An 18,338-nucleotide genomic window follows, 5' to 3' on the forward strand; every position below is an offset into this window, starting at 1 on the left:
ACACGACCAGTATTCCCTGGTCTTAAAGGCACACGACCAGTATTCCCTGGTCTTAAAGGCACACGACCAGTATTCCCTGGTCTTAAAGGCACACGACCAGTATTCCCTGGTCTTAAAGGCACACGACCAGTATTCCCTGGTCTTAAAGGCACACGACCAGTATTCCCTGGTCTTAAAGGCACACGACCAGTATTCCCTGGTCTTAAAGGCACACGACCAGTTTTCCCTGGTCTTAAAGGCACACGACCAGTTTTCCCTGGTCTTAACGGCACACGACCAGTATTCCCTGGTCTTGAGGGCACCATGACCAATCCGAAACTGGTCATAATTGAGGAGCCCTCTGCCGCCGAGCCCAGTTTATCCCAGTGTAACTAGTTCCCTCAGCCTAAACTCCCTCGTAGAGCTTTTGACATCCAGTCCGGATATGCGATTCACTGGACAGAAGCCTCTACGCGGGACGCTATGCCTGGTCTGATTTTTAAGGGCGACAGGCACTTTAAAGGGCGCCGGTCTCCCCACACCATCAACAGACGGGCACTCGAAGGTCCAGGCCTAACGCCAGACAGCCTGTCCTGTCCACCCGGAGACCTGCACTCTGTGGATGTACAGAGGCATCCTTTTTTTCGGGCGTCTGAGCACCCCCCTTTGCATCACCACTATTTAACAGAAGATGCAAGTAGGCGAATTTCCCTCTCCACTTCCTTGTTAAGAGGATGGTGGATCGAGGCTCCTACTTTTTAATTCTGCAATGACCTGCTGGAAGCAGCGGCGCATTCTGCCACTCGGCAGATTAACCGGGTACAATCTCCTGTGGGTTACCTACCAGTATCCCTGCCCGATATGTCCTTAATTAAAAATGCCACGATCTGTCAAATAGCACATCTGGTTTGTTCCGTTTGGCAACTACGGGTCCAGCCCTTTAACCTCCCTATCCGCCGCATGGATGCTAGAGCAACGGTTTCCTGCTTAGAGCCCTTAACTACTTTGATTCACACCAGTATCCCTTTCCTGAAGACAGTTCAGCTGGTCAATCATATTCTTGAGTGGGAGACTAACGAACAATCGTACGTTTCCGCAGCCCCGACCAACAGTGAAAGGGTTGTCCAGGACAGTCTAGATCTAAGGGATCTTGGTTACTAAAAGGTGGAACGATAAGTAGGACCGATTCCGGACCTCAAACTTCTAACAATCTTTTCACAAGGTTCTTCTTCTTCTTCGAATGGAGTCTCATCCGCTCAGCCATTACTTCAACAAAGAAGGTGCAGTTTCGGGCATCCATCGACATTCGGGATGCCTAACCTCTTCAAAAATTCCTTTGCTTTTCCATTCGTGAATAGCATTTAAGTCACGACCTTGTTCTTCGGCCTTGCTACCGCATCCAGGGTGTTCGCAAGGGTCATGGTGGCTGTCATCTTGCACCTAGAGGTGTGGTCGTCCTATCCTGTTTGACCGACTGTTTACCCACCCTTGCAGGACTATGCTAAGTCGTCTATATCTCTTGCGATACCCTCTCACCTGGGCTGGTGGCTAGACTTAGACAACTCCTCATTTCCAGCCCAGCAGATATCCTTTTTGAGGATGATCCAGTATTCCTCCAGTAGGGTGGTATATCTCCCTCCGGACAAGGTCATGGTTTTTCAACGGGAGCTCGCGCTCTTGCTCACTCATCCCCTCATTTCATTCGATTTGCTGGGAGGGTTCCAAAAAAAAAAAAAACAAAAAAAAACAACAAAAAAAAAAACCGGAGACGACAATGGAAACAGTTTCCTTTGCTCCGTTAGTTTTCAGCAAGTCAAGCAGCCTTTCAGACGATAGTCTCTGAGTTCCTTCTTCATCCGGAGTTTTTTTCTCCCGGTTCCATGGTTACTAGTAACTTCCAATGCCAGTCCCCTTCTCCCGATCATTGCTCTGGAGATTCCAAGGGTAGTCCTATAGTAGGTCCACTCCTTATGGCGGGTCAACCCATCCGAATTCAATTGGACAACGCCACGGCTGTGTCATACGTCAATCATCTAGCGAGTACCCACGTTCAAGCACCATGGCCAAAGTACCTCACATGGGCCGAGATCTATCACTCGGTGATATTGGCAGTTCATATCCCAGAAGTAGAACTCTGGGCTGCAAACATATTTAGTCGTCAGGGTTTCACCTCAAGTGAGTGGGAACTTCACCGGAAGTATTTCATCAGACCCGCCTTCACTGGAGCTCTACAGTTGTAGCTCGGATGGCGTCCTGACTGATCGCCGGCGTACTGGAGTTGGTTGTTCGGCCTCGAGATCCAGGAGCCTTCGCACTGCATGCTCCGGTTATTCCGTGGTACCAGTTTCCACTTCCGAAAACTTTTCAGAAGCAGAAAGGGCCCCAGTGATCCTCGGACATCCGTACTGACCACGTCAGTTCACTTGCGGAGCTGGTAGCTTTCTGTATTTCTGCAACAAAACTGCAAGTAGGGACCACCTCGCAGGATGTTTTTTACATGTAATTCTTCCCTATTGCATACCGTTAGATCATTGGGATCTATTCTATTAGGGAAGGTTGCCCCCTTTTCTCTCGGCTATATCCTCATCCTGACGAGTCTTCGGTGCCAACGGGTCTTTTTCAGTCTTTTTTCTCTTATTTCCTTCAAGGCAAGGTTGTCCTCAAGCCTTCCCTGTCCCTAGTTACCAAGGTGGTATTGTATTACTACTGTCATGAGGGCATAGTTCCTCCCTCATCTCTTTTGGCACCACTCCACAAAATGGAATGAGGTCCCCATATTCCGGACAGAGCAAGTGCTCTGAGTAGGTATGTCTTGAGGACGGCGTCCTTCCGAAGGTTGGACACTGTATCTTGGGTTTCCTACCGGTAAGAGGAAGGCTTCCTGACTTTTACAGGAAGGGTTTGGCCGTCTCCATCGGCCATTTAGCCTGGTGTATTCTTTCACCATCCAGTAGTCCTTCCGTGTTAGATGACAGCCTATCTCCCCGTCTATCGTGGGTTCCAGGCACCAGGCGTCAACAAGACACGCCTGCACGTTTGCGGATTCGTCCAGTCCGCATGCATTCTTGAAGCATTATAATTCCCAGACTTCCACAGATGTGACTCTGGGCAGGCGGACTCTGCAGGCCGCGGTGGCGCACTTGTAAGTAGCAGTTACACAGAGCCTGATCTGATGTTGTCCCCACCCAGGGACTGCTTTGGTACGTCCCACGGTCTGTGTCCCCCAATGAGGCGTAGGCGAAAAGGAGATTTTTGTTTACTTACCGTAAAATCTTTTTCTCCGAGCCAATCATTGGGGGACACAGCTCCCACCCTAGTATTGGCTTATGCTTGTTTTTACAATCCGATATGCTATACTCTCATATATGATATGACATGCTGTAAGCTAATATGTTGTTACTGATCTCCTACTGCTTTTTGCACCGAACTGGTTAGCTGAGGGCCAGCAGGAGGGTGTATACTGCAGGGGAGGAGCTAACTTTCTTTGTATCACTTAGTGTCCTCCTAGTGGCAAGCAGCATAACACCCACGGTCTGTGTCCCCCAATGATTGGCTCGGAGAAAAAGATTTTACGGTAAGTAAACAAAAATCTCCTTTTTTTTTTATTGAATCTGTCAGTAGATTTTTTGCTATGTAACCTGAGAGCACCATGGTAAGTGATGTCACGTACTAGGCTGTGTTTTATTAGCAGGAGATTATCACTCTAGGACAAGCTGTCCTGTGCCTCCTAGCCCATCTACACCCCCAGCAATGACCAGCAGCTCTGTCTCAATATGATGTACCCAGAATCTGTGGTTTAGGCAGGGCTATATACAGCTCTACTAGATCAGCAGAGAACAGTGACTCTAAGGGCGATCCTACAAAGTGTCAGATCACACTCGTACCAATGTTAGTATATGGGGGCTGTGTGTCTTTGTTTTTACCACCCACCCGCTTCGCCCCTCAACCATGCAGGTCAGTAAGGGTGAGAAAATCATTGGACTGCACTTTGATGACTTTGGTGTACAGTCTGATTTCTGCCCACTGACACAATGGTGAAGATGAATACATTTTTTTCTCCATCTCTTCATAGTCTGATTTGCTTCTCTCATCTGAGAGAATCGGATCACCCTATACTGATCAGAATAGCATTTGCATATTTATTTATAGCCCAATGCTCTATGAATTTAAGGCTGTTTGACCCTATCCTTAGTGATACATTGCTAGAATCAGGGTCTCTGTCCTTACCTCATTCTGCTGTCCGATTACATAGCAAACCCTTGCTGACAGATTTCCTTTTAATGAGCAGTTCTTGTCTGTATTATAGTCCAGTTCACCTCTATCCATGAGCGTGATATACCAGCTGGTAGTATAAAATAAATGGCATGAATTGCTCCAATGCTGTGTAAAGCCAATTTCTTTCTCTGATGACAGAAATGCTGAAGTTGTTGCTTTTACCCATTGTTAAGAGTACTTGGCAATACAAGACTGTTGTTGTTCGGTCAGTGTTAATCCTGTGTGTTTTTTCTATTTGTATAGGACACCGCTGGGCAAGAGCGATTCCATGCACTTGGTCCAATCTACTACAGAGACTCTAATGGAGCTATATTAGTCTATGATATAACAGATGAGGACTCCTTCCAGAAGGTATCGCCCGGCCTGTGATGGCTAACTGGGCTGTTGCATATGTACTTTGCATATATTCTAACTAAACTTTGTCCTGTTGCTCAGCTTGGAGTATAATATGTTTGCGATGATTCAGGTTATGCAAATAAACACTGTAGAATAAGCAAATCCATTTTGTGCAATACGAGCTCTCCACTTTTTAAAGGGCTTGTCCGGGCTTGGGACAAGTCTGCCGAATCTGACGCCATCCCCTGTGCTAGTTGAAAGTCACATAGCCTCATGAATACTACTTTACATACTTGCAGACAAGTACCAGCTAAACTTAATCCACTTCTCTCAATAGAAGGGGAGCCTGGCAGGCGCAGAACTGCAAGTATGTAATGCATGGGGAATGGTGGAAGTGTGTGCATCGCATACTGTCATGATTCTGCAATCACTTGGTGACTGCAGACTTTTGTCACTAGCCCTTGCGACAACTTTAAGGTGCCCAATCACATTCATTAAATGTTGATGAAAATTGTTGGTTTTGGTCATTAACTCTCAGAGCTTTTTTCGGTTTTGCGTTTTCGTATTTCTTTCATATTTCCGTTTCCAGAGCCATAACATTTTTTTTTTTTTTTTTTTTTTCTGTCAATATGGTCATGTGAGGGCTTATTTTTTGCGGGACGAGTTGTACTTTTGAACAACACCACTGGTTTTACTATGTTGTTTACTAGAAAACGGGGGAAAAATATTCCAAGTGCGGTGAAATTGCAAAAAAAAGTCCAATCCCACACTTGTTTTTGTTTGGCTTTTTTGCTTGCTTCACTAATGCTAAAACTGACCTGCCATTATGATTCTCCAGGTCATTACGAGTTCATACGAATGGAGAACAAGACCAGCACATCCAAGCTAGCGTGAACAGGCGCCAACCGAAAAAACATAAGTTGAAAAACAATAAAGGTTGCACCATTGTTTACCAAGAATGATTACTCTAGAATATTGAAAATACATTACTGCTATAGAAAATAGGGAAAAAAGCGCTATATAATGTACACATCAAATATTTATCTGCAGAAATTGCTATGAAAAAAGGAAGGTACTTTGCGTGTAAGTTTGAGTTCATAGACACCAAACATGTCTAGGTTCTTTTTTTTTTAATCTAAGTGGTGAAAAAAAATTCCAAACTTTGCTTAAAAAATAAAATTGCGCAATTTGTTTAGTTGCCCGTAGCGTCTCCATTTTTCATGATCTCAGGTTGGGTGAGGGCTTATTTTTTGCGTGCCGAGCTTACGTTTTTAATGATACCATTTTGGTGCAGATGCCTTCTTTTGATCGCTCGTTATTGCATTTTAATGCACTGTCGCAGCGACCAAAAAAACATAATTCTGGAGTTTTGAATTTTCTCATTATACCGTTTAGCGATCAGGTTAATCCTTATTATTTTCATTTTTTTTTTTTCTATCGGGCAATTTTGAACGCAGTGATGCCAAATATGTGCAGGTTTATTTTATTTTAATGAAGCAAAGGGGGATGATTTGAATTAATTTGAACTTTTACATTTTATTTTTTCATGTTTTTAGAAACTTTTTTTTTTTTACTTTTGCCATGCTTCAATAGCCTCCATGGGAGGCTAGAAGCTGGCAAAACTTGATTGGCTCTGCTACATAGAGGCAATGCTCAGATCGCCTCTATGTAGTAGAATTACAGCACTGCTATGAGCGCCACCCTGTGGCCATTTCTGTAATGGCTCGGAGGATGAAGTCATGTCTGCTTTAACATCACAACATCCGCCTTGCATGTACGGAGCGGGCTCCCAAGTTGAGCCCGACCCACACCTGGCAGGCCAAGGACCCGTCATTATCAATCGTGGGTGGAGCGCAGCTCTGCCTTTGATTAACCTGTTTAAATTTTGCTGTCAAACTCTTGACAGCAGCATTTCACACACTTAAAGGGAATGTCACCCCAAAAATCGTATAGGAGATAAGGCCACCGGCATCAGGGGCTTATCTACAGCATTCTGTAATGCTGTAGATAAGCCCCTGATGTAACCTGAAAGGTAAGAAAAACAGGTTAGATTATACTCACCCAGGGGCGGTCCCGGTGCGGTTCGGGTCCGGCGCCTCCCATCTTCATATGATGACGTCCTCTTTTTGTCTTCACGCTCCGGCGCAGGCGTACTTTGTCTGCCCTGTTGAGGGCACCGCAATGTACTGCACTGCGCAGGTTTCCGAGAAACGTCATAGAGGCCCCGACACCTGGGCACTGCAGTACTTTGCAGGTCAACAGGGCAGATCAGTACGCCTGCGCCGGAGCCGCAGCAGAAAGACAAGAAGAGGACGTCATCGTATGAAGATGGGAGGCCCCGGACCGGACCGCCCCTGGGTGAGTATAATATAACCTGTTTTTCTTACCTTTCAGGATACATCGGGGGCTTATCTACAGCATTACAGAATGCTCTAGATAAGCCCCTGATGCGGTGGCCTTAGCTCATATACGATTTTTGGGGTGACAGATTCCCTTCAACAGAGTAACAAAGTAACCTAGTTAGCAAGGCTGAAAAAAGTCATTTCTCCATCCAGTTCAGCCTATATTCCGTCAGAATAAATCCCCAGATCTACATCCTTCTGAAGAACCTAATAACTGTAAGATACAATATTGTTACGCTCCAGGAAGACATCCAGGTCTCTCTTGAACCCCTCGACTGAGTTCGCTATCACCACCTCCTCAGGCAAGGAATTCCAGATTCTCACTGCCCTAACAGTAAAGAATCCTCTTCTATGTTAGTGGAAAAACCTTCTCTCCTCCAGACGCAGAGAATGCCCCCTTGTGACTGCCACCTTCCTTGGTATAAACAGATCCTTCGAGAGATTTGTATTGTCCCCTTATATACTTATACATGGTTATTAGATCGCCCCCTCAGTCGTCTTTTTTATAGACTAAATAATCCTAATTTTGCTTATCTCTCTGAATATTGTAGTTCCCTCATCCCCTTTATTAATTTTGTTGCCCTCTTTGTACTCGCACTGGTTCCAATCTATCCTTCCTGAGCACTAGTGCCCAAAACTGTACTCCATGTGCGGTCTAACCAGAGATTTGTACAGAGGCAGTATAATGCTCTCATCATGTGTATCCAGACCTCTTTTAATGCACCCCATGATCCTGTTTGCCTTGGCAGCTGCTGCCTGGCACTGAAACTTACCTGGAGCAGCATCATTAACTAGGATCCCCAAGTCCTTCTCCCTGTCAGATTTACCCAGTGGTTTCCCGTTAAGTGTGTAATGGTGATATTGATTCCTTCTTCCCATGTGAATAACCTTACATTTATCACTGTTAAACCGCATCTGCCACCTCTCGGCCCAAGTTTCCAACTTATCCAGATCCATCTGTAGCAGAATACTATCTTCTCTTGTATTAACTGCTTCACATAGTTTTGTATCATCTGCAAATATCGATATTTTACTGTGTAAACCTTCTACCAGATCGTTAATAAATGTGTTCTAGAAAATAGGTCCCAACACCGACCCCTGCGGTACCCCCACTGGTCACAGCGACCCAGTTAGCGAAAGAAAGCAGAGGGTAATTATAAATGGTATATTCTCTAAGGCAGTTACCCATTTACACACATTCTCCCCCAGTCCCAGCATTCTCATGTTGTGTAACAATCTCTTGTGTGGCACGGTATCAAACGCTTTGGAAAAATCACGTATATGGGGCTGCGTCATTCTGTAATGCACTGATCGGAGTGCCCGTGTTGTAATTGCGGGTTGCCGATCGTTGGCTATGATGGGGGAGAGGGGTCTGTTGAAGACCCACATGCTTGTCATTACGGCACTACTGTGAAACCCTGCCTGTGGCTGGGCTTCAATAACTGTGATTTTGGCTATATGCTGCGATTCTGTGGCAGCTCTGTATATAGAACAAGCGCTCAGGCAATATCAGTGTCAAGTCCTCTTAGAAGACTAACAAGGATGAAAAGTCAAAAAGAAAAAAAAGAAAAAAATCAACACCACACACACACACACACACACACACACACACACACACACACACACACACACACACACACACACACACACACACACACACACACACCTCATTAAAAATAGATAAAAAGACATGGAAATATATTAAAAATAAATAAACCGATTTAAATGAACACAAGGAGGGGGGGGGAAATTCAAGGACTCAAATTATATTTTTTTGCTCTCTGCAATTCCGCAAAAAATGCTGTAACTAGCGATCAAAAGTCCTGTAAAAAAAAATAAGCAGTCACATTGGTCCATAATAAAATCAAATCATTATGGGTCTCGGGGAAAAATGGCCACACAACCCAAGAATTATTATTATTTTTTTTTTTTTTGTAGTAAACTTCAAATTTTTTTTTTTTCTCTTCTACACTAAAATAATAAGTTTTGGTATGTGTAATTGATTAGCAGGAACATATTGCAAGGTCAATTTTATCACCATTTTTAAACTGTGAAAAAAATTCCCTATTAAGTTAGAATTGTGAGTTGTGTGTGTTTTGGTTTTTTTCATGATTTCTCCCCACTTGGATTTTTTTTTTTTTTTTTTTTTTCCAGTACACTATGGTAAAATGTCATTCAAAAGTACAACAAGCCCTCATAAGTCTGTGGACCGGAGGGGGGAAAAAGAGTTTGGGCTTAGGGAAAGCAGAGGGGAAAAAACTGAAATTTGCCTCATCGTGAAGGGGTTAATAGCACACATGTTTACTTGTCAATTTTTCTTCACTGTCTTTATTCTGATTCTTTTATTTCCTAGGTAAAAAATTGGGTGAAAGAGCTGCGGAAAATGCTGGGCAATGAAATCTGTTTATGTATAGTAGGTGGGTGTCATTCTTTTATGACTGCTGTTGAATCTGCGGCATTGAACTCGTGTTCCTAATCTGCATCCGCATTGCTCAGATTCAGATTCCCGCCAGCAGAATTCTACAGGCCTGTGATGTTACTACTGTGATATCCAGAATAGGCTGGTGTATTGGGGTAGAACTGTAGTGCCGGGGTCACATGACCATATAACATCCAGTGCGAGGGCATCGGATGCAATATGTTGGCACTCGGCTCAAACTCTGCTGCCAGCATGAGCAGTGTCAGTGCTCGGTTCTCACATGAGCAAATTGGACCAGGGGAGAGATTAATCTCTCCATCTTCTCCACTGCGCCATTCTCCATCTCTGCATTGATTGGAGTGCGCTTGGATGCCATCGGAGTGCAGTTCAGTGTTTTGCACTCACCCGGTGACTTGAGATGTGTACTATGCGAGATACACTACCAAATCGTATCTGCATGAGAAAAAATAAATTGTAGAATTGCTGTCTCATTGAAGAACACTGATCAGAGTGCAATGCAAGACCTGGCATTGCACCCCTCTGTGCTATACACCAGGGTGAGCGACCCCTTAAAGGGGTTTTCCCACAAACAGTTGATATTTTAATCAATAGATCTTGGAATAATAATAATTTCCACTATTGGATGTGTGCAATTAATTGTTTGTTCCTGTGCTGAGATAATCTTATAAACGTGTAATGGCCGTGTCTGACCGTACAGGATCATGGTCTGATCATACCACAGCTCCTGGGCAGGGGAGAAAGTGAAAGAGATAATGGACATTACAGGAGGGGATTGCAGCTGAATTTTTTTTTTTTTTTTTTCTCTTCTGAGATAAACCTCTCCCTGCCTGTCTTAAACAGTTATACTTCAAAGAAAGAACCCTTTGCGATCCTCGCTGTAATGTCTGTTTACTCTTTCTCCTCCCTGAGCATAGATGCTCAGATGTGATGTCTTCCTATACGTCCGGTGGTTCGGCTGCTTTCCATAATCTGTAACTGGAAGAGTTGGATGTTCCTGTAGTATAACAGTACACTAAATTCTTATAACCATGGATCTTGCACATTTCTATATATTCACCATGTCTTGCCTTTTGCAAACTTGTCATTTTTTTTTTTTTTTTCTCAACAGGAAACAAATTAGATTTGGAAAAAGAAAGACACGTCTCGGTTCAAGAAGCAGAAGCGTATGGTTCATTTCATTATAAGTAATCAAATACTTAATTTTTAAATTATTTTTTTCTAAGTTTCTTTTGTACTTTTTCAGGTATGCAGAATCCGTGGGTGCAAAGCACTATCATACGTCAGCCAAGCAAAATAAGGGAATTGAAGAGTTATTCCTTGATCTCTGTAAAAGTAGGTATTTGGGGTGACTTCCTAATGAAAGTTGACTGTGCAATCCACCCCCCCCTTGCCAAAAACAAGCTGCTCGTGACAGGTCAGCGAGGTAGCTCTATGTAAGGCCCATTAAAATAAATGCCTAATACGTTCAGTATGAGCGGTGTTTGCAGCTATTCTCTGCTTTCTTAATGTTGGGCTCTCCTGTTGTGAACAACCACCCATATTTTGATTTTAAAACTTTAAGATTTGGAGCCTGACTTGCAGGACACAGCTCATTTTTCAGGTCATTAATCGGTGGTCGCTGGACAAGAGCCATAACAACTGCCTGGCATCTGCGTCTTTTTTTTTTTTTTATTTTTTTATTTATTAGCTCAACAATGAATTACTGTACCCCCACCAAGCAGCAATTATCACTTTGGGTAGTGGCTTTGTACACTATTTAGTGGTCACTACCAAGGATTGCTGCTCTTCCCTTCTCAGTCAGACATGTCAGAAATTTGCTGACATGTCTGACTCAATTTTAGCACGTCCATGTAAATCCATCCTTGATAAGTCACAGATAGTGAGTACAGAAAGTATTCAGACCCCTTTAAGTTTTTCACTGTTTCATTGCAGCCATTTGGTGAAATCAAAAAAGAAAAGTTAATTTTTTTCCTCAATGTACACTCTGCACCTCATCTTAGCTGAAAAAAAAAAAAAAAAAAAAAACTGATGTAATTTTTGCAAATTTAATAAAGAAAAACTGAAATATCACATGGTCATAAGTATTCAGCCCCTTTGCTCAGTATTGAGTAGAAGCACCCTTTGAGCTAGTACAGCCATGAGTCTTCTTGGGAATGATGCAACAAGTTTTTCACACCTGGAATTGGGGATCCTCTGCCATTCTTCCTTGCAGATCCTCTCCAGTTCCGTCAGGCTGGATGGCGAACATTAGTGGACAGCCATTTTCAGGTCTCTCCAGAGATGCTCAATTGGGTTTCGGTCAGGGCTCTGGAAGGGCCAGTCAAGAATGGTCACAGAGTTGTTCTGAAGCCACTCCTTTGTTATTCTAGCTGTGTGCTTAGGGACACTGTCTTGTTGGAAGGTGAACCTTCGGCCAAGTCTGTGGTCCAGAGCACTCTGGTAAAAGTTTTCATCCAGGATATCTCTGTACTTTGGTGCATTCATGTTTCCTTCAGTGGCAGCCAGTTGTCCTGTCTCTGCAGCTGAAAAACGCTCCCATAGCATGATGCTGCCACCGCCATGTTTCACTGTTGGGATTGTATTGGGCAGGTGATGAGCAATGCCTGGTTTTCTCCACACATACCGCTTAGAATTATCACCAAAAAGGTCTATTTTCATCTCATCAGACCAATGAATCTTATTTCTCATACTCTGGGAGTCCTTCATGTCGTGTGTGGGTGTTTTTTTTTTTTTTTTGTTTTTTTTTTAAAGCAAACTCTATGCAGCCTTTCGTATGTCTTGCACTGAGGGGCTTCCATCTGGCCACTGTGCCATAAAGCCCCGACAGGTGGAGGGCTGCAGTGATAGTTGACTTTGTGGAACTTTCTCCAATCTCCCTACTGCATCTCTGGAGCTCAGCCACCATGATCTTGGGGTTCTTCTTTAACTGTCTCCAAGGTTCTTCCATGATTGCTCAGTTTGGCTGGACGGCCAGGTCTAGGAAGACTTCTGGTGGTCCCAAACTTCTTCCATTTAAGGATTATGGAGGCCACTGTGCTCTTAGGAACCTTGAGTACTGCAGAAATTAAAATTAAAATTCTTTTGTAACCTTGGCCAGATCTGTGCCTTGCCACAATTGTCTGAGCTCCTTGGCCAGTTCCTTTGACCTCATGACTCTCATTTGGTCTGACATGCACTGTGAGCTGTGAGGTCTTTCCAAATCAAGTCCTATCAGTTTAATTAAACACAGCTGGACTCCAATGAAGGAGTAGAACCATCTCAAGGAGGATCACATGGAAATGGACAGCATGTGTCTTAAGTATTCAGACCCTTTGCTCAGACACTCATATTTATGACCATGTGATATTTCAGTTTTTCTTCTTTAATACATTTACAAAAATGTCTTTTCTTTATCGCTTAATTGGGGGACACAGGACAACCATGGGTGTATGCTGCTGCTGCTAGGAGGCTGACACTATGCAAAAAAAGGAAAAGGCGTAGCTCCTCCTTCTCAGTATACACCCACCGACAGGCACCAAGTACCTCAGTTTGTGCTTAGTGTCTGTAGGAGGCGGACCTGGATCTTCAGATCCGCTGCTAACCTTGAATTCCTTTACAGGTTTTGTTGTTTTTATTAACGATTTGGCTTTCTTTTTCAGATACAGCATTCAGGGTGCAATCTCCCACCCTGCCTCCCCAGGAGGGCGGCTGAGCGAGCAGTGTGGTGTCGTCCACATCGCAGCTCTCAGACCGCTGGCAGGACATTATCCCCTGTCACCCTCCCAGGTGCTCCAGGGTCTTTATGGTGGCGGTCCTTGCCAAACAGTCCCGCTCACCCCTCTCCTCGGAGTGGGCTGAGAGGAAGACGGTGGTCACCAGCGGTGACCCTCCCCCTTGTCTTTGGGGTCAAGGCCGTCTTCTGGACGAAGGATTCCGTATCCAACGACCCCTCTCTCAACGGGCGCCTGGATGATCCTCTCTTCCCCTGTGGAACTGGACATGCAGGTACCAAGCGCTTCAGCAGCAGCCACTTTACCACAGCAGTATCCTCCCCTGACTAGATGTGCAGCGCTCTCTCCCTGACACAAAGTCCCGGCTTTTTTACTTTCGTTTTCACCGCTGCGGCCGGCCACGCCCCCTCCTCGGGCACGCTTTTTCGGCGCTCTTTTCCTCCTCCACTCAGGATGGCTCTTACATCTCGGGCACGCCCTTCCCTTTTGGCGCGGCCCTATCAGGAGCCTTGGCTTATCCTCACAGCACTTCCTGTCTCTGCAGCTCCGTGCACAGGAGAATCGTGCGTTGGGGGACACAGATAACTCTGCTCTGTGGAGCGGTAGGATTGCGACGCTATATTGGCCCCTCCCTCGGTATTATCCATACCACTGTAGGCCCCTTAGTCCTTTTTGCAGTATAGCGCTGCAGAATCTCCTTATGTCCAACTCTTCTGGAGCCTCCCTTCCTGTGCTCGTTGTAAGATAAAGTGGTCAGTAGGCCAATCATCGCCTCTCTGCCAGTCCTGCAGTCCTCCTGCCATGTCTACCCCGCAGGAAGCTTCTGACTCTCGGGATGGGGGCGCTTCCCCTCCCCCTGAGTGGGCCATTGCTATCTCGCAGTCGGTCTCTGATTTGACTAAGGTGTCTCAGTCCCTGGTCCAGGCGCTTGAACGTCTTCCACCGCTACCTACAGCCACCATTGCTCCGACCGTCCCCCATGGCGAGTCGGTCGCACCTGACCCTGAACCTCAGGAAGGCAAATCAGCCAGCCGCTCTAGAAAGAGGACTCTTTCTGGCTCTTCTTCTAGTTCTCCGGGTCCCTCCGCAGCGCTCTAACTGCTCTCCTCCTCCCAATTCCCCTCTTCGGAGGAGGACATTGGGTCTGATGTGGATTCCCAGTCCGGTTCTGACTCTGATTCAGACCAGACTTCTAGCATGCAGGCTGTCGTAGATAGTCTTATTTCGGCTATCTCTCAAACCCTCAAACTAAAGCAAGACGAGGCTTCTCCCCAGGATTCCTCTGCCTCTTTTAAGCGGGTGAAGCGTCCCTCTCGCTCCTTTCCTACCCATGATGAGTTTGAGTCTACCCTGCCTAAACACTGGGAACATCCTGAAAAGCGTTTTTCGGGTAGAAAACATCTGGACGTGCTCTATCCCTTTAGCGCCGTTCTGCTCTCCAGGTGGGCTGAGTCTCCCAAGGTCGATCCGCCGATCTCCCGTCTTTCTTCCAAGACGGTTCTCTCCTTACCGGATGGCAAGTCGCTTAAGGACGCATCGGACAGACAGATTGAGGCACTGGCCAAGTCCGCTTTCGAGGCAGCGGGTGCTTCCCTCTGTCCAGCTTCGCTTCCACCTGGGTGGCTAAGGCCATCTCTGCCTGGGCCAAGATTCTCCGCCGGGGCATTTTGGCTTCGGCCTCCCCTACCGAGCTGGCTGACCTCGCAGACCAGATTAACCACGCAGGAAAATACTTTCTCACTGCCTCCCTAGATGCAGCAGCCTGTTCGGCCAGGGCAAGCAGCAACATTGTCGCTATTCGCCGCATTCTTTGGCTGAAAGCATGGAATGCAGATGCTACCTCCAAAAAGTCTCTCACCAACTTAGCATTTCAAGGTTCCAGGCTTTTTGGTTCTCGTCTGGATCAAATTATCTCTGACGCGACTGGTGGCAAGAGTACCTCTCTCCCCCAGTCCAAGCCAAAACGTTTCTTTAACTCAAAGGGTCCTCGGACATTTCGTCCCTTTCGGCTGCTTGCAGCCTCAGATTCCTCATCGCAACAAGAGCGCCCCGCTACTATGGGCGAACGCCGAAAACCCTCTTACAAGCCAGTTCCCGTGTGGAGGTCCAGGGCTCCACCCCCCAGGCAGTCCGGACCTCGTTCCAACAGATACCGTTCCAAGTGACGGGTCGCCCCCACCTGGGAGTCTTCCCAGGGTGGGAGGCAGGCTTCTTCTCTTCAAAGACACCTGGCTGTCAGTTATCAGCGACGCCTGGGTCAGAGAGATTATTACCTCCGGGTACAAGATCGAATTTTCTACCCTCCCGGAAAATCGCTTCTTTCTCTCTCGTCCCCCAAAACAACCGTCCCATTTACCCGGTTTGCTCCAAGCCATGGCGTCTCTGGTTGCCGCCGGAGTTGTAGTTCCCGTTCCTTCCGACGAACGTTTTTCCGGGTTCTGCTCGAACCTTTTTGTAGTCCCAAAGAAGGACTGGTCTCTCTGCCCTATGCTGGATTTGAAGCTTCTGAACGGCCACGTCCGACCTCGCCGCTTCAGGATGGAATCCCTGCGGTCAGTGATCGCCGCCATGGAACCCGGGGAGTTCCTCTGCTCGGTCGACATTCAAGATGCGTACCTTCATGTCCCCTTCTGTGTACGGCATCAGAGATTCCTTCGATTCGCAATCAGACAATCACTACCAATTCACTGCTCTCCCTTTCGGTTTAGCGTCGGCCCCCAGGGTTTTCACCAACATCATGGCGGCGGTCATGGCCCTCCTTCGTTCCAGGGGGATTTTCGTTATCCCCTACCTGGACGATCTGTTGATCAAGGGGTCCTCTCGTCTAGACTGTGCTCAGTCTCCAGGTCTCTCTGGGCACCCTGACCCGTCTCGGCTGGATTATCAACCGGACCAAGTCCTCCCTGATTCCGTCCCAACGACTGTCCTTCCTGGGCATGGTGTTCGACACAAACTTATCTCGGGTCTTTCTCCCAGAGGACAAGTTCTCAGTTCTCCTCAAAGCGGTCCGTCTTCTCAAACGCCCAGCTCCCCGGTCACTTCGGTTCTGCATGGGAGTCCTGGGGAAGATAGTGGCCTCCATGGAGGCTGTTCCCTTCGCCCAGTTCCACACCCGCCCTCTCCAGCTATTCCTCCTATCCACCTGGAACACGTCTTTGGATTCCCTGGACCGCCCCATCCACCTTCCTCTCCAGGTTCGTCAGTCCCTAACCTGGTGGACGCTGTCCTCCTCTCTCCTGAGAGGAATATAATTTCTTCCCCTTCAATGGCAGGTCATCACCACCGATGCCAGCCTACTCGGGTGGGGAGCAGTCTTCCGACATCACACGGCTCAGGGCCGTTGGACCACCCAGGAAGCTCTTCTTCCCATCAACCTTCTGGAGATCAGGGCAATCTTCCTTGCCCTAATACACTGGCAGTCTCTTCTGACGGGTCTCCCCGTCCACATCCAGTCAGACAACGCCACGGCCGTGGCATACTTAAACCACCAGGGTGGGACTCGCAGCGGCCAAGTAATGGCAGAGGCGGCAAAGATCCTTCTGTGGGCGGAACGCCACGTTCCGGCCATATCAGCCGTTCATCTCCCCGGGGTTGAAAATTGGGCAGCCGACTTCCTCAGTCGCCAGGGTCTAGCAGCGGTTGAGTGGTCTCTCCACCCCGCAGTTTTCAACCAAATTTGCCTTCGCTGGGGTACGCTGGACGTCGACCTTATGGCGTCCCCGATGAACCACAAGGTCCCTCAGTTTGTCGCCAGATCCCGGGACCCTCTTGCCGTCGGCCACGACGCTCTGGTAATTCCATGGTTTCAGTTTCCCTACCTGTTCCCTCCCCTCCCCTTGATTCCCAGGGTGGTAAAGAAGATCAAGTTGGAAGGGATTCCAGTCATACTGATAGCGCGGGACTGGCCAAGGCGGCCGTGGTACGCCGAGCTCGTAAATATGCTCGCCGATACTCCTTGGAGACACCCGGTTCGGCCAGACCTCCTCTCGCAGGGACCTCTGTACAACCAGAGTTCTCAGTCGCTGAGTTTAATGGCATGGCCGTTGAGGCCACAGTCTTGAAGAACTCTGGTCTCTCTCCCCAGGTCATACAGACCATGATCAGAGCCGGAAAACCGGCATCTTCCCGTATCTACCATAGGTACTGGAAAGCGTCCTTCCGGTGGTGTGAAACTACTGAAGTTTTTCCAATGTCCTTTTCTCTTCCGGATCTTCCTGGTTTCCTCCAGTCTGGTCTCGATTCGGGCCTATCCCTAAGCACACTCAAGGGACAAGTGTCCGCTCTGTCGATCCTCTTCCAAAGTGACCTTTCCTCCATTCACCAGGTTAGGACATTTCTACAGGGAGTTGCGCATATCGCCCCTCCCTTCCGTCCTCCTTTGGATCCTTGGGACCTTAACCTGGTCCTTGGTGCTCTTCAGGCTGCTCCCTTTTGAGCCTCTTCAGGACGTGCCCTTTTCCCTTCTGTCTTGGAAGGTCGCCTTCCTCATTGCCATTACATCTATCAGGAGGGTCTCCGAGTTGGCAGCCCTGTCATGCCGTTCCCCCTTCCTGATTCTTCATCAGGATAAGGTCGTTCTTAGACCAGTTCCCGAATTCCTTCCCAAGGTGGTCTCGGCTTTCCACATCAACGAGGACATAGTCCTTCCATCATTTTGCCCTTCTCCGGCTCATCCTTTGGAGAAGTCCCTTCACAAGCTTGACGTGGTCAGGGCCATTCGGGTCTATCTTTCTAGAACCGCTCCCTTCCGTCAATCCGATTCTTTGTTGTTTCCGAGGGTCGTCGGAAGGGCCTTCAAGCGTCTAAATCCACTATCTCCCGCTGGATTCGCTTGGCAATTTCAGAATCGTACCGTCTTCATGAGGCACGTCCTCCTTCGGGGGTGTGAGCTCACTCCCCCAGAGCTGTCGGAGCTTCTTGGGCTGTTCGCCACCAGGCTTCCGTCTTGCAAGTTTACAAGGCCGCAACCTGGTCGTCTTTGCACACGTTTACGAGGTTCTATCGGGTTCATACCCAAGCCTCGTCCGATGCAGGTCTTGGTAGGAAGGTACTGCAGGCGGCGGTCGCACACCGGCCGACCTCAGAACTTTTCTCATTTCCTTTCTACCCACCCTTTTCCGGGACTGCTTTTGGACATCCCATGGTTGTCCTGTGTCCCCCAATGAAGCGATAAAGAAAGAGGGATTTTTGGTACTT

At 47.2% G+C, this 18,338-nt stretch overlaps 1 protein-coding gene across 1 annotated transcript in view; it reads left to right on the forward strand.

Moving 5' to 3' along the window:
* The window catches only part of RAB21 (RAB21, member RAS oncogene family), a 43,934-nt gene that overhangs the window by 24,235 nt on the left and 1,361 nt on the right, over positions 1–18,338 (forward strand). Inside the window, exons 3-6 of the mRNA XM_077265289.1 lie at positions 4,498–4,605; positions 9,346–9,409; positions 10,541–10,595; positions 10,676–10,764. Of these exons, the coding sequence (XP_077121404.1) occupies positions 4,498–4,605; positions 9,346–9,409; positions 10,541–10,595; positions 10,676–10,764 (316 nt within the window). The remainder of the gene's footprint in view (positions 1–4,497; positions 4,606–9,345; positions 9,410–10,540; positions 10,596–10,675; positions 10,765–18,338) is intronic.

This window comes from Ranitomeya variabilis, chromosome 5, assembly GCF_051348905.1.
Source record: "Ranitomeya variabilis isolate aRanVar5 chromosome 5, aRanVar5.hap1, whole genome shotgun sequence".
Taxonomy (NCBI): Eukaryota; Metazoa; Chordata; class Amphibia; order Anura; family Dendrobatidae; genus Ranitomeya; species Ranitomeya variabilis.